Here is an 18,003-nt window from a genome sequence, read left to right as displayed (position 1 = left end):
CTCCTCCTCCTCCTCCTCCTCCTCCTCCTCTTTCTCCTCCTCTTTCTCCTCCTCCCCCTCCCCTTCCCCCTCCTCCTCTTCCCAAATGGTGCCTCTACTAGGTATATCTCAGCTAAGCATCACTGGAGCACCATGGCAACAGCTGAACAGATACACTAGTAGCAGCCCTGAGTTTCCTTTGCATTCACGTCTCACACACCATCCACCCTTATAATCACCCGCCACCCATCAGGCCTGGTGCTGGACATCAAGGATACGAATTGAACAAGATGCAGTCCCTGCCTTGTACACAGTCGAGGGGAAAAGACTGCAACACAAGGCAGTCACATTCACTGAATTCTTGCTGCAGGGTGATGAAGAAATGAGAGACAAACAGACATGGGATTTAATGTAGGGACACTTAGCTTATTTGCATATTATAAATAAGAGAAATTCTAGAGACTTTTTACTTGACATGTCCATCACCCTCATGGTGGATAAGGCTATTCCTACTTTCCTGCAGGGCAATAGTCTTCTAGGTGTTTTGTGGCTTCTAGGGCTAATAAATGGCACACTGGCAGGACTGGGTCCCAGATCTGCTTAATGTTAAGACCTACATTCTAGCCACTGTGCAAATGGCCCCTGTGGATGTGGTCCAGGGGGCGAGCTAACATCAGGCACAGGATGGCTTCAGCACCCAGCAGGAAGCAGAGGGCAGATTCCCAGGACAGAGCCAGGAAACATACCCCACAGTGGGAGTAGAAGGAGAGTCTTGGAGAGTGAGAGGAGTGGTTGGCTGCTATTTGGAAGATGAGGAGGAGGACTACTTGGGCACAGGCACAGCACAGGCCAGTTACCCAGGTAAAGCAGCACTGGAGGAACTGTAAGCAGTTTTCCAGAGCAGAAATGTGAGGGGAGATAGAGAAGGGAGGAAGGAGGCCCTCCATGCAAATCTTGGGTCACAGCATAGAGCCAGGCCCCACTCGGAGCACTGGGGACCTCTGGCTTTCCCTGTTAGGTTTGTCTTTTCTTTATTTTGTGCTTCAGTCTTTTCCTTCATTACTTTTTACAGTTCGGGGATAAAACCAAGGCCTCTTGCATGCTAAGCCAGTGCTCTACCAGTGAGCTCTGTACCCAGAATCCTTGTTCAGGAAACCCTCCTCTCCTGAGTCCAGGAGCAGATGGGCTTCTCAATGGAGATCAGGACTCTGGTAGTTAGAACAGTCTGCATCCTTTACCAGCTGCATGGATTTGGGGTGACACCATTTCTGAGCCATTTTCTTAAATGTACAACAGAAACAAGACATGGCCATCCATTTTCAGCTTTCTTGTGGGCGCATGAACTATGACATGTCACTATGTGCTCAATGTTGGCTCCTGCAGGTGGGGCAAGAAGACCAGCTGATTGTGGAGGCCACGCTCAGGTAACTTATGTGGAAGCTAACCAAATCTCTGCAATTCTCTAGAAGTTGAAGTCTAGAGATGTAGTGTACATATAGGGACAGGACTAAGTCCAATCAAAGGTTCCATAAAACCTTTATCGGTGCTCTTGGATTTAAGAAGGAGCTCCAGGCACAAAAACATTTCTGTTGACCTAATGTGATGGAAGGAAAAGTGTCTGGGTGCCGTGGACTTTCGGTTTCTTCCATAGCTATTCAGAGAGCAGGCTCTCCATTCATCTACCCATGATCCACACATCCATCCATTCACGCATCCAAACATCAATCCATGTATCCATGTATCTGCACATACAACCATATAGCCACACATGCATCCATACATCTATATATCCACTCATGCAGCCACATATCTATCCATGCATCCAATTATCCATCTCTCCATCCATCCTGTCTACTCACTGAAATTCACAGCCACCCGTTTAATAACCTACTCACCCATCCATCCATTTACCCTCCTACCGATCCATGCATCTATCCGTCCATCCTTCCATCTACATACCCACCCAACACATACTAGGCATTCATCTGTCTTGTTCATCCACTCATATACTTAGTCACTCATTCACCAATTTACCCATCTATCCATTCATCCACCCACCCATCCATCTACCCACTCATTCATCCACATCCACCCACTCATCCACAGATCACCCACCCACACATCTATGCATCCATGTATCTGTCCACCAAGTCATCCACTTGATGAGTATTTGTTTCCATTAAATATCACCAACCCTCAAACATGCCACACCATGACTGACACTAGAAATTTAAAGTGGAGTAGGATCATGACCCCTTGAATAGGATTTCAGCATTGTTACAGTGGCCAGAGGAGAGGTGGAGACAAAGGGTTAAAGACTAGAAGCAAAGCAAAGGAGCCATTAGTTCAGTGGGGAGCTAGTCAAAGAAGGCTGCACAGAGGGCATGTCTGTTGACCTGGTTCTAGCCACTGAGGAGTTCTCTAGCAGAAGAGAGAGGGAGGCTTTCTCGGGAGGAACAGTAAGTGAGGCCTTGCTGCCAGCTCAGTAACACCCTGTCTTGAGCAGGAACTTTAACTGGGTCCCTAAAAGAATCCCTGTGGCAATCCAGTGGCTTAATGGCATGGCAAACATTCTCAAATTCCACTGGCATCATCTCAGGAGCTTGACCCCTGACTGAGACTCCGTATCCAGTCAGTGAGTGGGTATACCAAGGATGCTCCCTTCACCTCATGAAACCAAGGACTTTGAGCATCTCTCATATGGGGTGTGACTGAGCCTGCCTCCTTATAAGAAGCCTGTGTGACTTACCCTGGAACCTGATGGTGTCATTGATGATCTCCAGCGTGTCAGCCACCGCATTGTACTCGCCCACCTTCACTTCCCTGCTGTCTGTGGAGAGCAAGAGACAGTGGCCAGTTAGCTGGGCTTGCGGGCCTGTGTCTGGTAAGTCCTTGCAAGCCCTGGCTGTGTTCATGTAGGTTTCCCTTCCTCTAACACTCCTGCCAGTTAGGATCACAAAACCCAGTCTGGGCTGGAACCTCAACTGGGTATCCATCCTGTACTGCACAACCAAGGAAGGGGGAGCCCACTCCGCACAAACTGGACATTGCTGTCCACATGTTCTTCCTGCTCAATGAGTAGAACCGTCTCCTGTGCCTTGCTCTTGCTCTGTTGGCTTTGCCTCAGGACTGCACCGACCACTACTTCCTCTGTCCCCAAACAGTGCAGGAGACCGAGGACACAGACAGAGGACTCCCCTGGCACCAGCCCTCAGCCCTCCTGAACTTCATCCTGCTTCCCTTGGGCTTCACTGGTGATTGTCCAGGATCCTTGATGAGTGCAGACCCTTAAGCACCTTTGGCCTGATTCCATCAGCTGCAGGTAGAAGGGACCATCTCCTCCCTCATTCTGGACATGATCTAGTGCATCCTGAGGTGGAACTGGGATTGTTTAGAAGCCACACTGCCCTGTCTCGCCATACCAAGCAGGCTTCCTCTGCCCCTGGTTCCCACATGTACCTGTTCAGTGTGTCCCCCTACCTCACTGGTACGTATTGTATACACCTGCATCCTTCTCACTCTTCCTTGGGGTTAGTTTACTGTCTTGGTCATTGTCACGGATAAAGATGTTGATGGGCTGGCTCAGGGTGGAGGCAGGAGGAATTAAGGGAATCAGCTTTGACAACTGTTTCCTTTTCGTCCCCCAGGTAACAGAGGGCACTGGGTGATGACAAATGGGAGATGAATGGGAACAAGCAAGTCACCCAGGGTTCTGGTGGGGGTGTACAGGCTCAGGTGCCATTTAATGAATGGGGAACTCAGGTTAAATGTTGGGGGGGCGTGTCTTGAGCCTCAGCTGCTCATGGATCCCCCAGATGGAGACGTCCTTGGGCTTGGGACCCAGGGCAGACAGAGGTGAGTCAGGACCAACTGCACGAAAGTTGGGGAGGGTCTCATCTGGCAAGATGAAGGACGAAGCTCAGCACTGGGGAGTGCTGACTTTTGGAGAAGGCAGAGCAAAATCTCTCTGAGGAGTCTGGGGAGGAGCAGTCAAAACCCATGAGCCAGAGCTTGGGAGAAAGTATGTATCTTAATGGCCACTTTCCCTACTGAGCTGACCAGCCATGTCCCATTGCTGAGAGACTGGCCCCAGTAGCCCTTTAATTTGGAATTTGGTATCTGGCAGAAACAGGTGAGCAGAGGTGAAACAGAGTCAGGGGAAGGTGGGGTCAGATGGAAGGGACATGAGAATGGAGCCCCCCCAGGACAAAGCAGATCTTGCAAAGTTGGGGGCAGGAAGGAAGGGGCCGAGGGTATTTATGGAGCCCCTGTGGTGGGTGCTGTAGTTTGATATGGTTTGAGTGAATCCCTAAAGGTTTGTGTTCTGGAATCTTGCTCACCATGTGATGGTATTGAGGTTGTGGAACCTTTAAGAAGAGGCCTACAAGAGGAGGCAGTTAGATCATGAGGGGTGTCATTTTCTGATGGAATGAGTGTCATTCTAAAGGGCCCTGGTTAGCACCTGTGAGAGTGAGTTGATGTGAGGACACCTGCTGAACTATGAGCTAAGCAAACTTTCTTTAGGAAATACTCAGCCTCAGGTATTTTGTAACAGTAATGGAAAATGACCAACAATGGCCAGATCTGGGTTCCTTCTCTTCTCTATTCAGCTCCCTCAGTGAGTAGTGAAGGTGTTCTCAGTCCCACTTCACTGACAAGGAGACAGGTAGTGTTGCCCAAGGCCCCAATGGCACTAGAAACATAGTCTAATTCCATCTTTGGGCTTTTCTGACAGCAGGCTGCCTTAATGGGGTCCCTGCAGGTATCAGCTCTGTGCAGAGTTGCTTGCTCACCACCAGAGAAGAAGGTCTACTGCCCCCCAACGAAGGCCCACCAAGGGTACAGCACTTATAAAAAGATCTCAAGGGGCCCCAGGGAGACAAAGCCTGGCCTGGAGTGAGTCTGTAGAAGCACAGGAGCACTGTTGTCCCTGTGCAAGCATTCAGGAAGCAAACTGGGGAGTCCCCAAGGCCATGCTTTGCCTGCTGCCTAGACTTTGGGGAAGGAAGGGCACATGGGGGACGTCACACTGTGCAGGTGGCTGTCCTTTCTTGGGTCACCTGCCTCCTAAATGTCACATTAACACACTCTGCTAGAGACGCCGACACCCTGGCTCTAGCTTTTTGAAGTCTGCAGTCCCACAGATGCCCCACTCAGCTCCTGCCACTAGAAGGAGTTGGTCCTGATTTATTTATCCGGCATGGGGAGACAGAATATGAAATATGCAAGCCAATCAGAATAAATCATCAAGATCCATGAAGTGGTATGGTGGGCACCCCACAGTGCCCCCGGCCACACAGCCCGCCCCCTGATTCACACACCATGCTGTATGTACTGTCCCAGCACTGAAGTGGTATTCAACTTCCCACGAAGACCATAATCACCATAATTTCTCCCAGGGGGTGATACTCAGAGCCTTGCAAGTTCCTGCATTTAGTGCTCTCAGAAACCATTACCCAGTTTAATCTCCCTGTCCAGAGAGGACGGATGGGCCTTGACAGGCGAAGGAGGGCTCAGAGCCATACCCTGGCACCTGGATTTAGCTCTCTGAGTTCTGTTTTGGGGCACTGCTTCCGTCCATGCTGAGCAGGCTTGCCGATTATCCAGTCTACATTTATTGAGTGCATTTTGGATGCTTAGCCCACCCCAAAGGACTACACCATCAAGAATCTGCCATAGGGAGGCTGGAGAGATGGCTCAGTGGTTAAGAGCACTGGCTGCTCTTACAGAGGACATAGGTTCAAATCCCAGCACCCCCATGGTGGCTAACAACCATCTGTAACTCCAGTTCCAGGAGTTGTTGGAATCCAGCACCCTATGGGCATTGCACAACATGGGTGCACTTACACATAAGCAGGCAATGCACACATACACATAAAATAAAACTACCAAATAATTTTTTTTTTTGGTCTTTTTGAGACAGGGTCTCCTTGTAGCCTCAGCTGGCCTGGAACTTGCTATGTAGGCCAGGCTAGCCTTCAACTCACAGAGATCCACCTGCCTCTACCTCCTGAGTGCTGGGATTAAAGGTGTGCTCCATCACACCCAGAACAAATAAAATATATTTTTAAAAAAAGAATCTGCCAAAAAGAAAAAAAAAAAAAGAATCTGCCATAGAGCCTGGTGTAGTAGAACATTCCTTTAATCCCAGCACTCAGGAGGCAGAGGAAGGTGAATCTCTGTGAGTTTGAGGCCAGACTGGTCTATAATAGAGAGTTCTAGGCCAGGCCAGGGTTACATAGTAAGACTCTGTCTCAAGAAAAAATCTACCATAGGTAGTACAAGGTTAAAGTTCTCCCCACACCCTTGATCAAGGCAGCCTGAGATCCTGATATAGCAGAAATATTGTACTAAGTTCCTGAATTAAATCACCACAGTCACTCATTCAACAAACATTGCTGATACCCATGATGGGCCAGGCTCTGTTCTGGGCGTGGGAGACACAAAGATGAGAAAAATAAAGCATGTACTGGTGTGGTGTGTGCCTGCTGTCTCAGCACTTGGGAGGCTGAGGCAGAAGGATTGCAAGTTTGGGACTAGCCTGAGCTATATGGTGAGATCCCGTCTCAAAAGAACAACAACAAACTCCCAAGGGTTGGACATGTAGCTTAGTGGTAAAGCCCTTGTCTAGTACATGGAAGGCCCTGGGTTTGAATATCCCATCATGGCAATGAATAAAAAGGTTCGTTTAAACATAGTAATTTGGGAACTTTCAGACTTGTCATGAAGGTCAAGAGCAGAACACATGTCAAGTGCCCCACTAGTGGACTAACAGGAAATGTCCAGTAAAGTGTGGCTGTTTCAGTCATGCAAAAAAAGAGCTCTTTGCTTTGTCCTCACACAATCCATGTGTTTCCCACCACCATCTCTGCCCCTCACAGCCCAAACGGTGTTTATTTTGTTTTGAGACAGGGTCTCACTAAGTTACACAGGCTGGCTCTGGGCTTATAAACTTACCAGGCTGGCCTTAAATTTGTGGTCCTCCTGCCTCGGCCTCCCTAGTAGCTGGGATCACAGATGTATACCACATGCCTGTCTCTTTCTGTTCTTCCATTTGCTGTCCAAGTTGTCACCCTGACATGCAGCTACCTCATCTTGCTCAAAAACTATTTTACTTGTGCCAGGTGTGGTAATGCACACCTTTAATCCCAGCACTTGGGAGACAGAGGCCAGCTGGCTTTACAGGGGACCCTGTCTCAAAAAGACAAAGAATTGTAATTTATTATTAATCTCTCTCTCTCTCTCTCTCTCTCTCTCTCTCTCTCTCTCTCTCTCTCTCTCTTTCTCTCTGACAGTTTTTAAGAGTCTGTTATTTCTTTATACCATGGGTTCTAGGGACCAAACTCTGGTTGTTATTTGCAACAGCAAGTGCTTTTACCCACTGAGCCATCCTGCTGGCCCGTCCAGCTTTTAACTCTGAGCCTCCATTCTAAAATTGTCAGCCACTTCTTTGGCGCCACACCAGGTCTTATACACCAGAGCTCATGGGTCAAGCCATCTGTGCACAGCCTGTCTGAGCAGGGGCAGGGGCTGCTGCAATGGCTGCCATTGGCTGGTGCCTTATCCTTAGGTCCCACTATGGGCTGCTATCAGTGCACAGTGTGACCTTTCCCTGTATCTGGGCCTCTCTTTCTCCAGCTGCATTGAGGGGCTCCAGGGTTCTTGGCCTTGATGAAGACTTAGAATACCTGGGGGCTTCTGAAACATTTCAACTGATTCATTGTATTAGAACCCTAGAGGTTGAGAGGTGGGTCTTGGAGGGCAGAATTTTCAAAGCTCCCTAAGCTGATCACGGCCTGTAAGTGGAGTGGAAGGCCACTGGGTTGTGCTCTGGTCTTTCGATATGGACAATTTCTGGTACTCAGAGGCAAAGAATACCATGAAACAAAGAGATCTTTTTCCTACAGAATAATCCAAGTTTTTCCTTGCAGATCAAAAAGAGAAGCATTCCCTTTAAAAGGTGTATTACTTTTAAAAAAAATTTGCATTTGGGCACCTAGAGAAAAATAGTCCTTATTGGTGAAAATTTGGGTTCCCCAACATGTCCAGTCTGAAAATATTCTCTAGTTGTGGGTCTAGGAGCATCTAGGAGACAGCTAGGGCCAGGGCTTCGTCAGGGAATGCCACAGCCTCAGCCTTGGGAGGAGACAAGTGGGTCGCCAACCTTCTGCTGTGGCTGGCTCTACACTCTGTGTGACATGTACTCTACTGTTCTCACTTGGCTCTGGCTCCGGTTTGAAGGAAGTTAGCATATGTGTTAACATCAAATTGTTGGCCTGCTATAGTGGTGAATCCATGTAATACCAGCATTTAGGAGGTAGAAGTGGGAGGATCACAGAATGAGGTGGGCTACAAAGTGAATTCCAGGCCAACCTGAGCTATGGAGGTTGTCTCAAAAGCAAAACAAAGCACATGCACACCTTTGGTCCTGACACTTTGAGGCAGGTAGATCTCTGTGAGTTGAGGCCAGCCTCATCTATGTAGTGAGTTCTAGGCCAGCCAGAGCTGCATAGAGAGATCCTATCTTAAGAACAAAACAAAATGTTTAATTATTTCTCTCTCTGTCTCTCTGTCTCTCTCTCTCTAACTCTGGGATATAAAACAAAAGATGGTCCTATCTTAACAACAAAGAACTCAGGAACAAAGGAACTCAGAACTACTCCAGATTCAGCCCCAGGGAACAGCTCTGAGCTGTGTGACAGGCCTGTGGGACAGGTGTGGGCTTTGCCACAGCTCCCCTGGATGTCCTGCCTGGGTTTCACTTAACGATTGACTGGAAGGAGGATTTCAGTGGCCTCCAACTCTCACCCGTGATTCTGCAACTGCTCTGAGGGGGAGGGGGGTCTCTGTCACTCTAGGATGAAACCTGCTCCTGTCACATTCCCTCAAGGGTCTTACACCTGTCCCATCACCCTGAGACAGACCTTCAGAGGTGGACATGGCAACCACAGGATGACTGTGGACCCTGACCAATGACCACCCTCAGGAAGCCATTTTTTCCCTTTCACCCTTCTCAAACTGGCCAGTGAGAGTCTCTCTTTTTACTACACTAGCAGATCTGAGCAGCACAGTTGCTCTGTGCTTCCTGACACTACTTCTCTACTGTCAAAAGCAACACACCATTACTATGATTAGATCAGTTTGTTTTGGGTGGAGATATTTATGGGGCCAGACAGACACTGGCCAAATGCTCTGGGGCTACATCAACCTGCCAGGGGTATACTTGTCCACTGACTTGAGCAAATTGACTCAAGTATGAGAGCCACGTGCCCAAGGGACCTGGTCAATAAGGATCATTTCTCGCCTCTTTTGGGCTGAGCCCCACTGGCCCCTCAGGTTCACTTCAGAAGCTGCTTCTCCCAGGCATCCTTTCCTAGATGCGGCTGAGTGTCTCTGGATGCCTGCAGCCACCTGGGCCATCTCTTTTTATGTACCACCTCCTGCTGGATCTTATGTCTGCTCCTCATGGGCATGGGGGCTAAGGACAGGGCCCTCATTATCCATCTTGGCATACCATTCTAGCCAGGTCCTGGCATTTAGGAGTTTCCAAAAACCAACGGTCAAGATTCTTCAAAAGCACAGACCAGACAGAGGATCTCCAAAAAGAAGAGGGGAGGTTGTCCATATCCAAATTTAAAACTTCTGCTCTTCAAGGACTTGAAATTTACAGAGCAGAGGCAGATGGGGAGATGTTATTTGAAGCTTAAGGCTGATAAGGGACTGATATGTACATTATAGAAGAAGCCATTGCAAATAATAGGAAAAGACTAACCTCAAGATCAAACCGATTAGAGGGCCAGAGCTGGTAATTAACAAACGGCTGAGGGGTCAGGAAGAAACACCCAAACTACCTAGTATGTTAGGGAAGCAACACTGAAAGCCAGACTGCGATCGAGAGAGAGAGAGAGAGAGAGAGAGAGAGAGAGAGAGAGAGAGAGAAATACATGGGAGGAAGGCATAGCATGGGAGTCCCTGCTCAAGTGGAGTGGAGATAATGCCATCATTAGGAAGAAAAGTGCAATGTGGCCAACGAAGGCACAGTCAGTGTGCACACATCCTCCAAGCCAACAGTCCTCTTCCCGCCACTGCTCTGAAGAAAGTTCCAATTGAACCCACAGGGGATGTGTATAAGAGCCTTATTATTTATGAAGATAAAAAGTTGAACATGACCTGGTACCTTTCACTGGGGACTACATGGGGGATGAGGTGGCTGCTCCCATGGAGATAGTAGGGAGAGTACCTAGAGGCACACCCAAGAACAGGAGGCATACTTAAGAACTCAGCTGAGCGCTGAGTGTGGAACAGTGACCATAAGAACAGGAAAAAGCATACATCTCAGACGCATTGAGGAAAACTCAAAATACATATACAAACTAGTAACTCACATTTTCTAAGGACATACAAACACACATATACATATACACACATATCCACTAAGACTGAGGATGTGTCTTGTCCATGGGGGACACAGGAGTGGGATGTGGAGATAAATGAGGGGACCAGGGAGATGAACAAGCCACAGGGGCTTTCATGGGCCAGTGATACCAACGGTCCATCACATGAGGAATGTGACATGAGGCCACACTTATCTCAAGAGATTCTGGAGGGAGGTGAATTTGGGGTCATTGTTGAGAATGGCCAGGGAGGAAAGACACCAGCAGTTATCACGGCCCTTTTTCATGCTGGTCAACAAGTCAGACACATGGCAATATCATGCCATCAAATAACACTCAGTCACTCTCAAAGCAAGGAATGTGGTCATCTTTTATTTCACTGTTTTTAAATAGACTCTGACATGGAGGCTCAGAGAGATTAAGCTACACTGCCTGGCTAGCAATGGTAGTTACAGTGTCTGGTTAGCAATGGTGCTTCCACAGGAGGAACAAAGAGCTCCCCATCTTAAAGGAGAGTCAGGGCTTCCTTCCACGTGGAGGGTCTATGACTCAATGAAGCATAATTTCCACTAAATAAATCTGTCTTCTGGGTCTCCTTTCTTGAAGGGAGGCTGGAAATGGCAAGAGCCGGGAGGTCTTCATGTTGGGGACAGCATCCTAGTCCCAGTGAGTTCACCTGTACTAGTATCCCTCTATTCCTGATGGCCCACAACCCTGTTGGAGGTCATTCAGGGGACCACCTCTCCATCCTTATTATGTGGTTCAACGAGGTAGCCTTTCCAGACCTATGGCCTGAGGGAGTTGCAGCGTGCATACTGATAGACGGAAGGGACATTAAAAATCAGCCTCAGCTGGGTGTGGTGGTTCACATCTTTAATCCCAGCATGCAGGAGGCAGAGGCAGGCGGATCTCTATGAGACCAAGACCACCCTGGTCTACATAGTGAGTTCCAGGCCAGCTGGGGCTACAGGGAGACTCTGTCTTAAAAAAAACAAAAACAAACAAACAAACAAACAAAAAAACCACATCCAAACAAACAAAAAAATTAGCCCGAAGAACCTCTAGCTAGGGCCAAACCAACTCTGAACATTTTCTAGTAGATTCTGGGAAATGTTCTTCCTGCCTTTATGGGTGTTGGCATTTGGCCAGAGAAATCATGAAGCCTCTGGAGACCAGGAACTGTAGCTTATTCAACTTGGTGTTCCCCCAGAGGACTCAGCAAAGCACCAAGCAGATGTTCAAGAAGAGCACATTGAAGAGAGCTGCAGCCTTCACCCCAAGGCCAGGTGGTGATTAAGGGCTGTGCTTGGAAAGGAGGGGCCTCCACCACAGAAGGTGCATTGTGAACCACAATGATGTCATTAGAGCCTGTAAGACCCCATCCCTTCAAATCAGGTGTGGGGACACCAGCTCCTAGGCTGTCCTTTATGTCTCACGGAAGCAGCCATCCGTCAGTTTCACAAATGGGCCTAATGAAGGCAGGCAGCTTGGAGCAGATGCAGGGCTTTCTATGAGCGCGCCAAACAAGGCCTAATCACGCTCTGCTCGACTTCCTCTCCGCTGCAGATTCCCAGGGCTGTTACAGGCAGTTACAGGGAATCTTTTTCCCTCTTAAAGGGAAAGAAAAAGCTACTTCTCCAGTATTCATCTTTATCCCCATGTGAGTCAGAAGACAGAGTGGCTGGGGAGGTGCAGGAAGCTTGGGTCAGAATCAGAACAAGGCACAGGCTGGGATGGTGACGCAGGATGGTGACACTACCCTGGCCTCACCTGTCACCCAGGGCAGAGAGCTTAGTGCCCACCAGATAAGACTGGGATACAGAAGCTACGTGGAGGAGGTCCTAGGATAGGTAGTGGAGGTGTGGCCAGTGGGGTAGGGAATGGAGGAGAGCTGGTACAGGGGCATGAGTAGGCATTAGGTTTCTATGTGGGCAGCTGAGGCTTGAGCTGTTTCACTCAAAGTGGAGGATGCTGGAGCATTTGAACCCAACCTGCCACTCACCATGGCTCTGGGCTGTCCCTGGAAATGGAAGCATTAACTTCCTGGACAACAGGATCCACAAGGGGGAGGTGGTGGTGCTCCCAGTGGGATACTGTTGGGCTTGTTCTGGACCAAAATGGATGCCCGGGGCCCAGCAGGGGGGCACTGACGGCAGCAATCACTTACCCTAGTCTTGATGGGAAGTTAACCTCACCTGAGTAAACGGAGAGGAGCAGGATGAGGAAGACTCTGTCAATGCCCTCCCTGGATTCCCAACACTCCAGGCTCAAAAGTCACCCTAGGGCAAACAAACTAAGACATTTGGGCCATTTATCGAGTACTCTGAATTTTCTGCTAACACTGAAAGGCAGTTCTCCATTCTAGAATGAAAACCACCACCAGTGTAGATCAGCATCCATTCACTGGTCTGTTGCTAAGGCTACCTGTTGCTTGCCAGATATTCTGCTTTGAATAAAGTCACTGAAAACCAGGAGTAAATGAAAATGTCCATACATTTCCATGAGGAGAATGGTTCAAGCTTGGGGGCCACACTTTCACTAACAGTGTCCGCAAACACAGAGGAAAGGCCAGGCAGAAGAAGGCAGCCCACTAACATCAGAATAGCCTCCCAGAGCTGGAGTATTCACAGGTAGACAGGGCTGACAGCATCCCATTTTGCAGAGCAGCAAAGAGAGGCTTAGAAGGCAAAGGGGCCTGCCTAGGCAATGCTGCCTGTAAACCTCAAAGCAACCATTTACATCAAGGTCTTTTATTGCCAAATGAAATCACTAAACTTCTACTAGGCCTAATGATATTCTAGTTACTGAGGGCAACCACCCTCCGTTCCTGGAGTCAAAGACGGGGCCTGCCTTTCGGGCTCTTCTTTTGGCTCTCAAAGCTGCCTATCATTTCTAATGACTTGTAGTTTAGCTTTGAAAAGGAGTGAGCCAGACTGGTGGTGCTCACCTTTAATCCCAGCATTTGGGAGGGAAAGGCAGGTGGATCTCTGTGAGTTCAAGACCAGCCTGGTCTACATAGTGAGTTCTAGGCCAACCAGGGCTACACAGTGAGATCCTGTCTTAAGACGATGATGACAACAACAACATCACCACCACATAGAGCCTTCTATAAAACTCTTCCTTTGCTGAAGAGAAAAGGGTCTTGAAGGCACCAGGCACCTTATGCAGAAGAGAATCTGAGAGAGTTTCTCCTGAAGTCTTCAGAGGAAGAGTGCATGGGCCCAAGATGCCACTATACCTGCACTATGTAGTCGAGACCCAGAGCAGCTCTGGACAGGAAGCCTCCACTGTGGGCCATCTGAGAGGCACCCTATTGAGTCAACTCTGCCACCAGACCTATTGCCCCATTGTCCCCTCTGGATGAGGGAGGAAAGTAGAGGTGTGAGAGAGAAATGGACATGGTAGAGTGGGTATGAAGAGTAGAGGTGTTTGTGAGGTCACATGCACGGAACAATTTAGGAGCTGGTAACCCTAGGGTGTAGGAATGGTCTATATTGTGGAGAAAACTCCTTGAAGGTTCCAGAGGACATGGGAGCCAGGCAGGGCCTGCCCCAGACAAGTCCCATCTCCAACCTGGGTCCCAGAGTCCTCTCTAAAGTGACAGACTAACCAGGAGTCCTTTCAGCTTGGTGGGCCCAGTCCCCAGCTCAGGGTCTTTAGAACCTGGTGGTCAAGACAGTTCTGAAACCCTTTGAATTCAGAAAACTAATGATTGTGCTCATCCCTCCAGCCAGGTCCACAGGATCAGGGTCTGTTCTACAACCAGGAAACAGGCACTCAGGAAAAGCTGGACACAGAAGAACACAGAGAGGGAGGAGAACACAGGCAGGTGTAGGTGTTCATGTGTGCATGTGGGTGTTGGCAAGCCAGAAAAGCTGAGATCCAAGCCCAGTCCTGCCACTTGCCAGTCATCCACTCTCACAGAACAGGTCTCTTCCACATGCCTCAGTTTCCCCATTTTTGCCATAAAGTGTTGGGATGAGCTATTTTCAATAAATACATAGGGGCAGGGAGGGAGGAAGCTCCCAATGGTGGATATAAACAAAACACCAGGAAAATATAGATTTGCCCCAGAAAAGGGCCACACTTTTGATAGGGTCGAGTCCCAACTGCTACTTAATTCCTGAGTAAAAAACTAAACATACAAGTTGCTATGTGCGACCTCACTATGTCCTTCCCTCATTCCAAGAGCATCAGCAGGACTACAGCCCTACTTTATAGACAAGGACAGTGGAGGCTCGGAAAGGCAATGGCACTGGCCTGATGCACTCCAGCAAGCCCATGACTTGAGTTCAGGTGGGAGGGACCGTCACAAAGCCTGGTTCTGATTTACTGTTCGCTGTACTATACTGCCCAGATATGCTAAACCCACAGTCACTGGAGTCGGTGTCTAAACTTACATGAAAAAGCGAAAGGTGGTAAACTGGCATGTGATAGAAGCTATGACCAAACAATCCATGTTTTACAAAATAATCTCCTCCAATGATATAATTTGAGAATTGGAAATGTGACAAGAGGATTTTGTTGCAATCATTCAAAAAAAAATTAAAAAAAATAAAAGCAGATTTGCTAGGATGCTTACTTTGTTCAACCAATGAAGAAGACTTAACAAATGGGAAAAAAATTACATTTGCCTAAAATGACACCTTTTGTACACGCCAGAGAGCTGACATGCGTTTCAATTACCTGCTGTGGGAAGACAAATGGGCAAACCTACACAATTGCATTACGAGGCAGCAGCACTGAGAAACGCCTCTCCCCATTGATCGAGAGCCCGGTGGGTAGTCTGAATGAATCTGAAGAACTGACTTTAATTTCTTGCTTTCTCCAGGATGGCTCTGGGATCTGCTCAAAGCAAGGGCCTTCATTTCTTGTCAAGATGCTGAACAGCAGGGCACTGATGAATGTCTCCTCCAGTGGTGTAGGCTGACCACGATGCTAATGGCCATACAGGGCCAAACAGAGGCATCTGCCCCAAGGAGTGTCCAGTTTTGCCCCCCAGTATGCCCTGAGACACCACCTCTCCTCTGGACTGTATTCTCATTACTCACAGAAGGCAGTTGGGGTAGTTTCTGAGTCCTTTTCCGACTTGGGCTGGAGGGGCAAAGCACACCGAATGGACTGGTCTCTTCAAAACATTAAGTGATCTATAAAAGTGTGTGTGTGTGTGTGTGTGTGTGTGTGTGTGTGTGTGTGTGTGCATGTGTGTGTTGTACAATAGAACAGAGACTAAAGAGACACATCTGACCATGCCATGGTCTCCATCAAACCATCGGTTCTGAAAACAGCTTTGCAATGGTCAAAGGACCAACAGACTGGGAATGAAAAGACATTAAGATTTGTGAAATGTTTTCAGTAGGTATGGTGATTATGTTTAAAAAAGCCCTTCTCTAGAAGAAAGGTATACTGAAGGGCTTATAGGTTGAAATGAGATCATGTCCAGGAGTAGCTTTCCAATAGGCCTGTAAAAAGGGGAGGATGGTGAAGAGTCAAGATAACAACAAGACTGGCAAAATGTGGCAATGGACTAAGCTGGGTGATGCGGATGCGAGGGGTCAGTACGCTGGTCTCTCCACCGTGGAGTGTGTAGAACACTTCTGTAATCAAACCCTGAAACCATGTAGGCTTCTCAGTATATTGCAATTGACTTAGCAATGTTCTCTTTTCCTAAGTCTGATTTGCTTGGGGCTGAGGCATTTGAGAAACAATATCCTGCATCTGTTGGAACTCATGTTTTCACAGGGAAGTGCTTCCCATTGGCTTGCTTTATCTGAGATTTTATATCAGACTTCCATCTCTTCTGATGCCTTTTATTGCAGAAACACATCATCCCTGAATATAAATCCCATCAGCTAGAAAGAGTAAGCATCAAAAAGCCTACCTTGAAATTGAGTAAATTTAATGGTTCCCATTCTTTCCCCGTTCCGGAACACAACTTGACCCTAAAAACAAAACAAAACAAACAAACAAGAACAAAAGAGAAATGTCATATTAGCCCAAACACAACTGAGCTCCCTGAAATTCATTAACCACACAATGAGGTTATTAATATTGGAGAGAAATCGACTCCCATTGGAGGCAGACACAAAGGCGGACTCATTATGCATACATTAGTTGTGACTTTATCTGGCTAATTTACAAAGAGCACAAAATCAATAATGGAACTACCACATGTGAACTGAGACTGAGATAGCATCTTTGTTATCTTGGTGACTATGTTTTCTGTGTTACCCAGGGGACAAATTCTTCCAGTGGGAAGGAGGCAGAGGTGAGGCCTTTGGTGGCTGGCTCTGTGCCCACCTGGAAAGATGTGGGGCTTCCTTGAGGAGAAACAGAGTGCTGGAGGTAAGGGGTTTTTTTGTTTTGTTTTGTTTTTTCTTTCTTTCTCAATTACATTTATTTATTTATTTTTATTATTTTATTTTATGTATATGTGTGTATTGCCTGCATATATGTAAGTGCACCTGTGTCATGCAATGCCTGTGGACAGAAGAGGCCATTGAATCCCCTGGAACTGGAGTTATGGACAGTTGTTAGCTGCCGTGTGGGTGCTGGGATTTGAACCTGGGTCTACTGCAAGAACATTCAGTGTTCTTAACTGCGGAGCCGTCTCTCCAGCCCCTATTTATTTATTTATTATTTATTTATTTATTTATTCATTCATTCATTCATTCACTCATTCATTCGTGAGGTTTCTTTTTTTTGTTGGTTTTTTTTTTTTTTTTGAGATAGGGTCTCCCTATAGCCCTAGCTGGCCTGGGACTCACAGAGATCTGCCTGCCTCTGCCTCTCGAGTGCTGGGATCAAAGGCACGCACCATCATGCCCGGCTGTGTGGGGTTTCTTATTAAGGATGGAGAAAGCTTTGGGAAGCTCTTCCTGAACGGTGATGTCAGTCCCAATTATAACTAGGCTATAATACAGCACAAATTAAGCATCTCCAGCCAGCAAGACCTGAGTACTGTCACAGGCAGCTGAGCGCCCTTCATTAGGGACATTGGGGGCTAAAGATTGCTGTCATCTTCAGCATCTGTCTTGATGGCTTCCATATGCTTGGTTGAATATACCAGGAATTTAAAGAAGGCTTGTCAGTTCTTTTTGCTCATTTGTGATCCCACTAGAATTAGGCAATCATGCAAGGAAAGTGACGAGAGGGAATCAACATGTGCTCTATCGCTGCCTCTTAAAAACTAGCTTATGTGGTGTGGGGATGATACTCACATTACAGATGAAGAAATGGAAACTGGGCTGGGGAGATGGCCTAGTGGGTGAAGCACTTGTCACGCAGGTGTGAGGATGTGAGTTTGATTCTCTAGAACCCATGTAAGAGCTGGGCATGTTTGGGCATATCTACAGCTCCAGAGCTGCTATGGGGAGATGGGAGGTGGAATCCCCAAATCCCCAAATCCCTGGAAGCTCCCTGGCCAGTTAGCCTAGCACACAAAGCTCTGAATAACAAAGAAACAAGGCGGAGGGCGAGAACCGACACACACTGAGGCTGTCCTCTGACCTCCACAAGCTTGCTGAGGCATACCTGCACCTGCATTCACACACTCCAACAGACAGAGGGAGAGGGAGGGGGAGGGGAAGAGGAGGGAGAAAGGGAGAGAGGAGAGGGAGGGGGAGGGGAG

The 18,003-nt window shown here is 47.9% G+C and overlaps 1 protein-coding gene across 1 annotated transcript in view; it reads right to left on the bottom strand.

Annotated features, from left to right (window-relative positions):
- The window catches only part of Gabbr2 (gamma-aminobutyric acid type B receptor subunit 2), a 296,026-nt gene that overhangs the window by 96,591 nt on the left and 181,432 nt on the right, over positions 1-18,003 (bottom strand). The window contains exons 8-9 of the mRNA XM_008850966.1: positions 16,255-16,315; positions 2,729-2,809 (exon numbers count right to left, since the gene is read on the bottom strand). Coding sequence (XP_008849188.1) covers positions 2,729-2,809; positions 16,255-16,315 — 142 coding nt within the window. The remainder of the gene's footprint in view (positions 1-2,728; positions 2,810-16,254; positions 16,316-18,003) is intronic.

The sequence above is a fragment of the Nannospalax galili genome, unplaced genomic scaffold (genome assembly GCF_000622305.1).
Source record: "Nannospalax galili isolate Female #2095 unplaced genomic scaffold, S.galili_v1.0 scaffold2085, whole genome shotgun sequence".
NCBI lineage: Eukaryota > Metazoa > Chordata > Mammalia > Rodentia > Spalacidae > Nannospalax > Nannospalax galili.
This window is presented reverse-complemented; position numbering and strand designations above follow the sequence as displayed.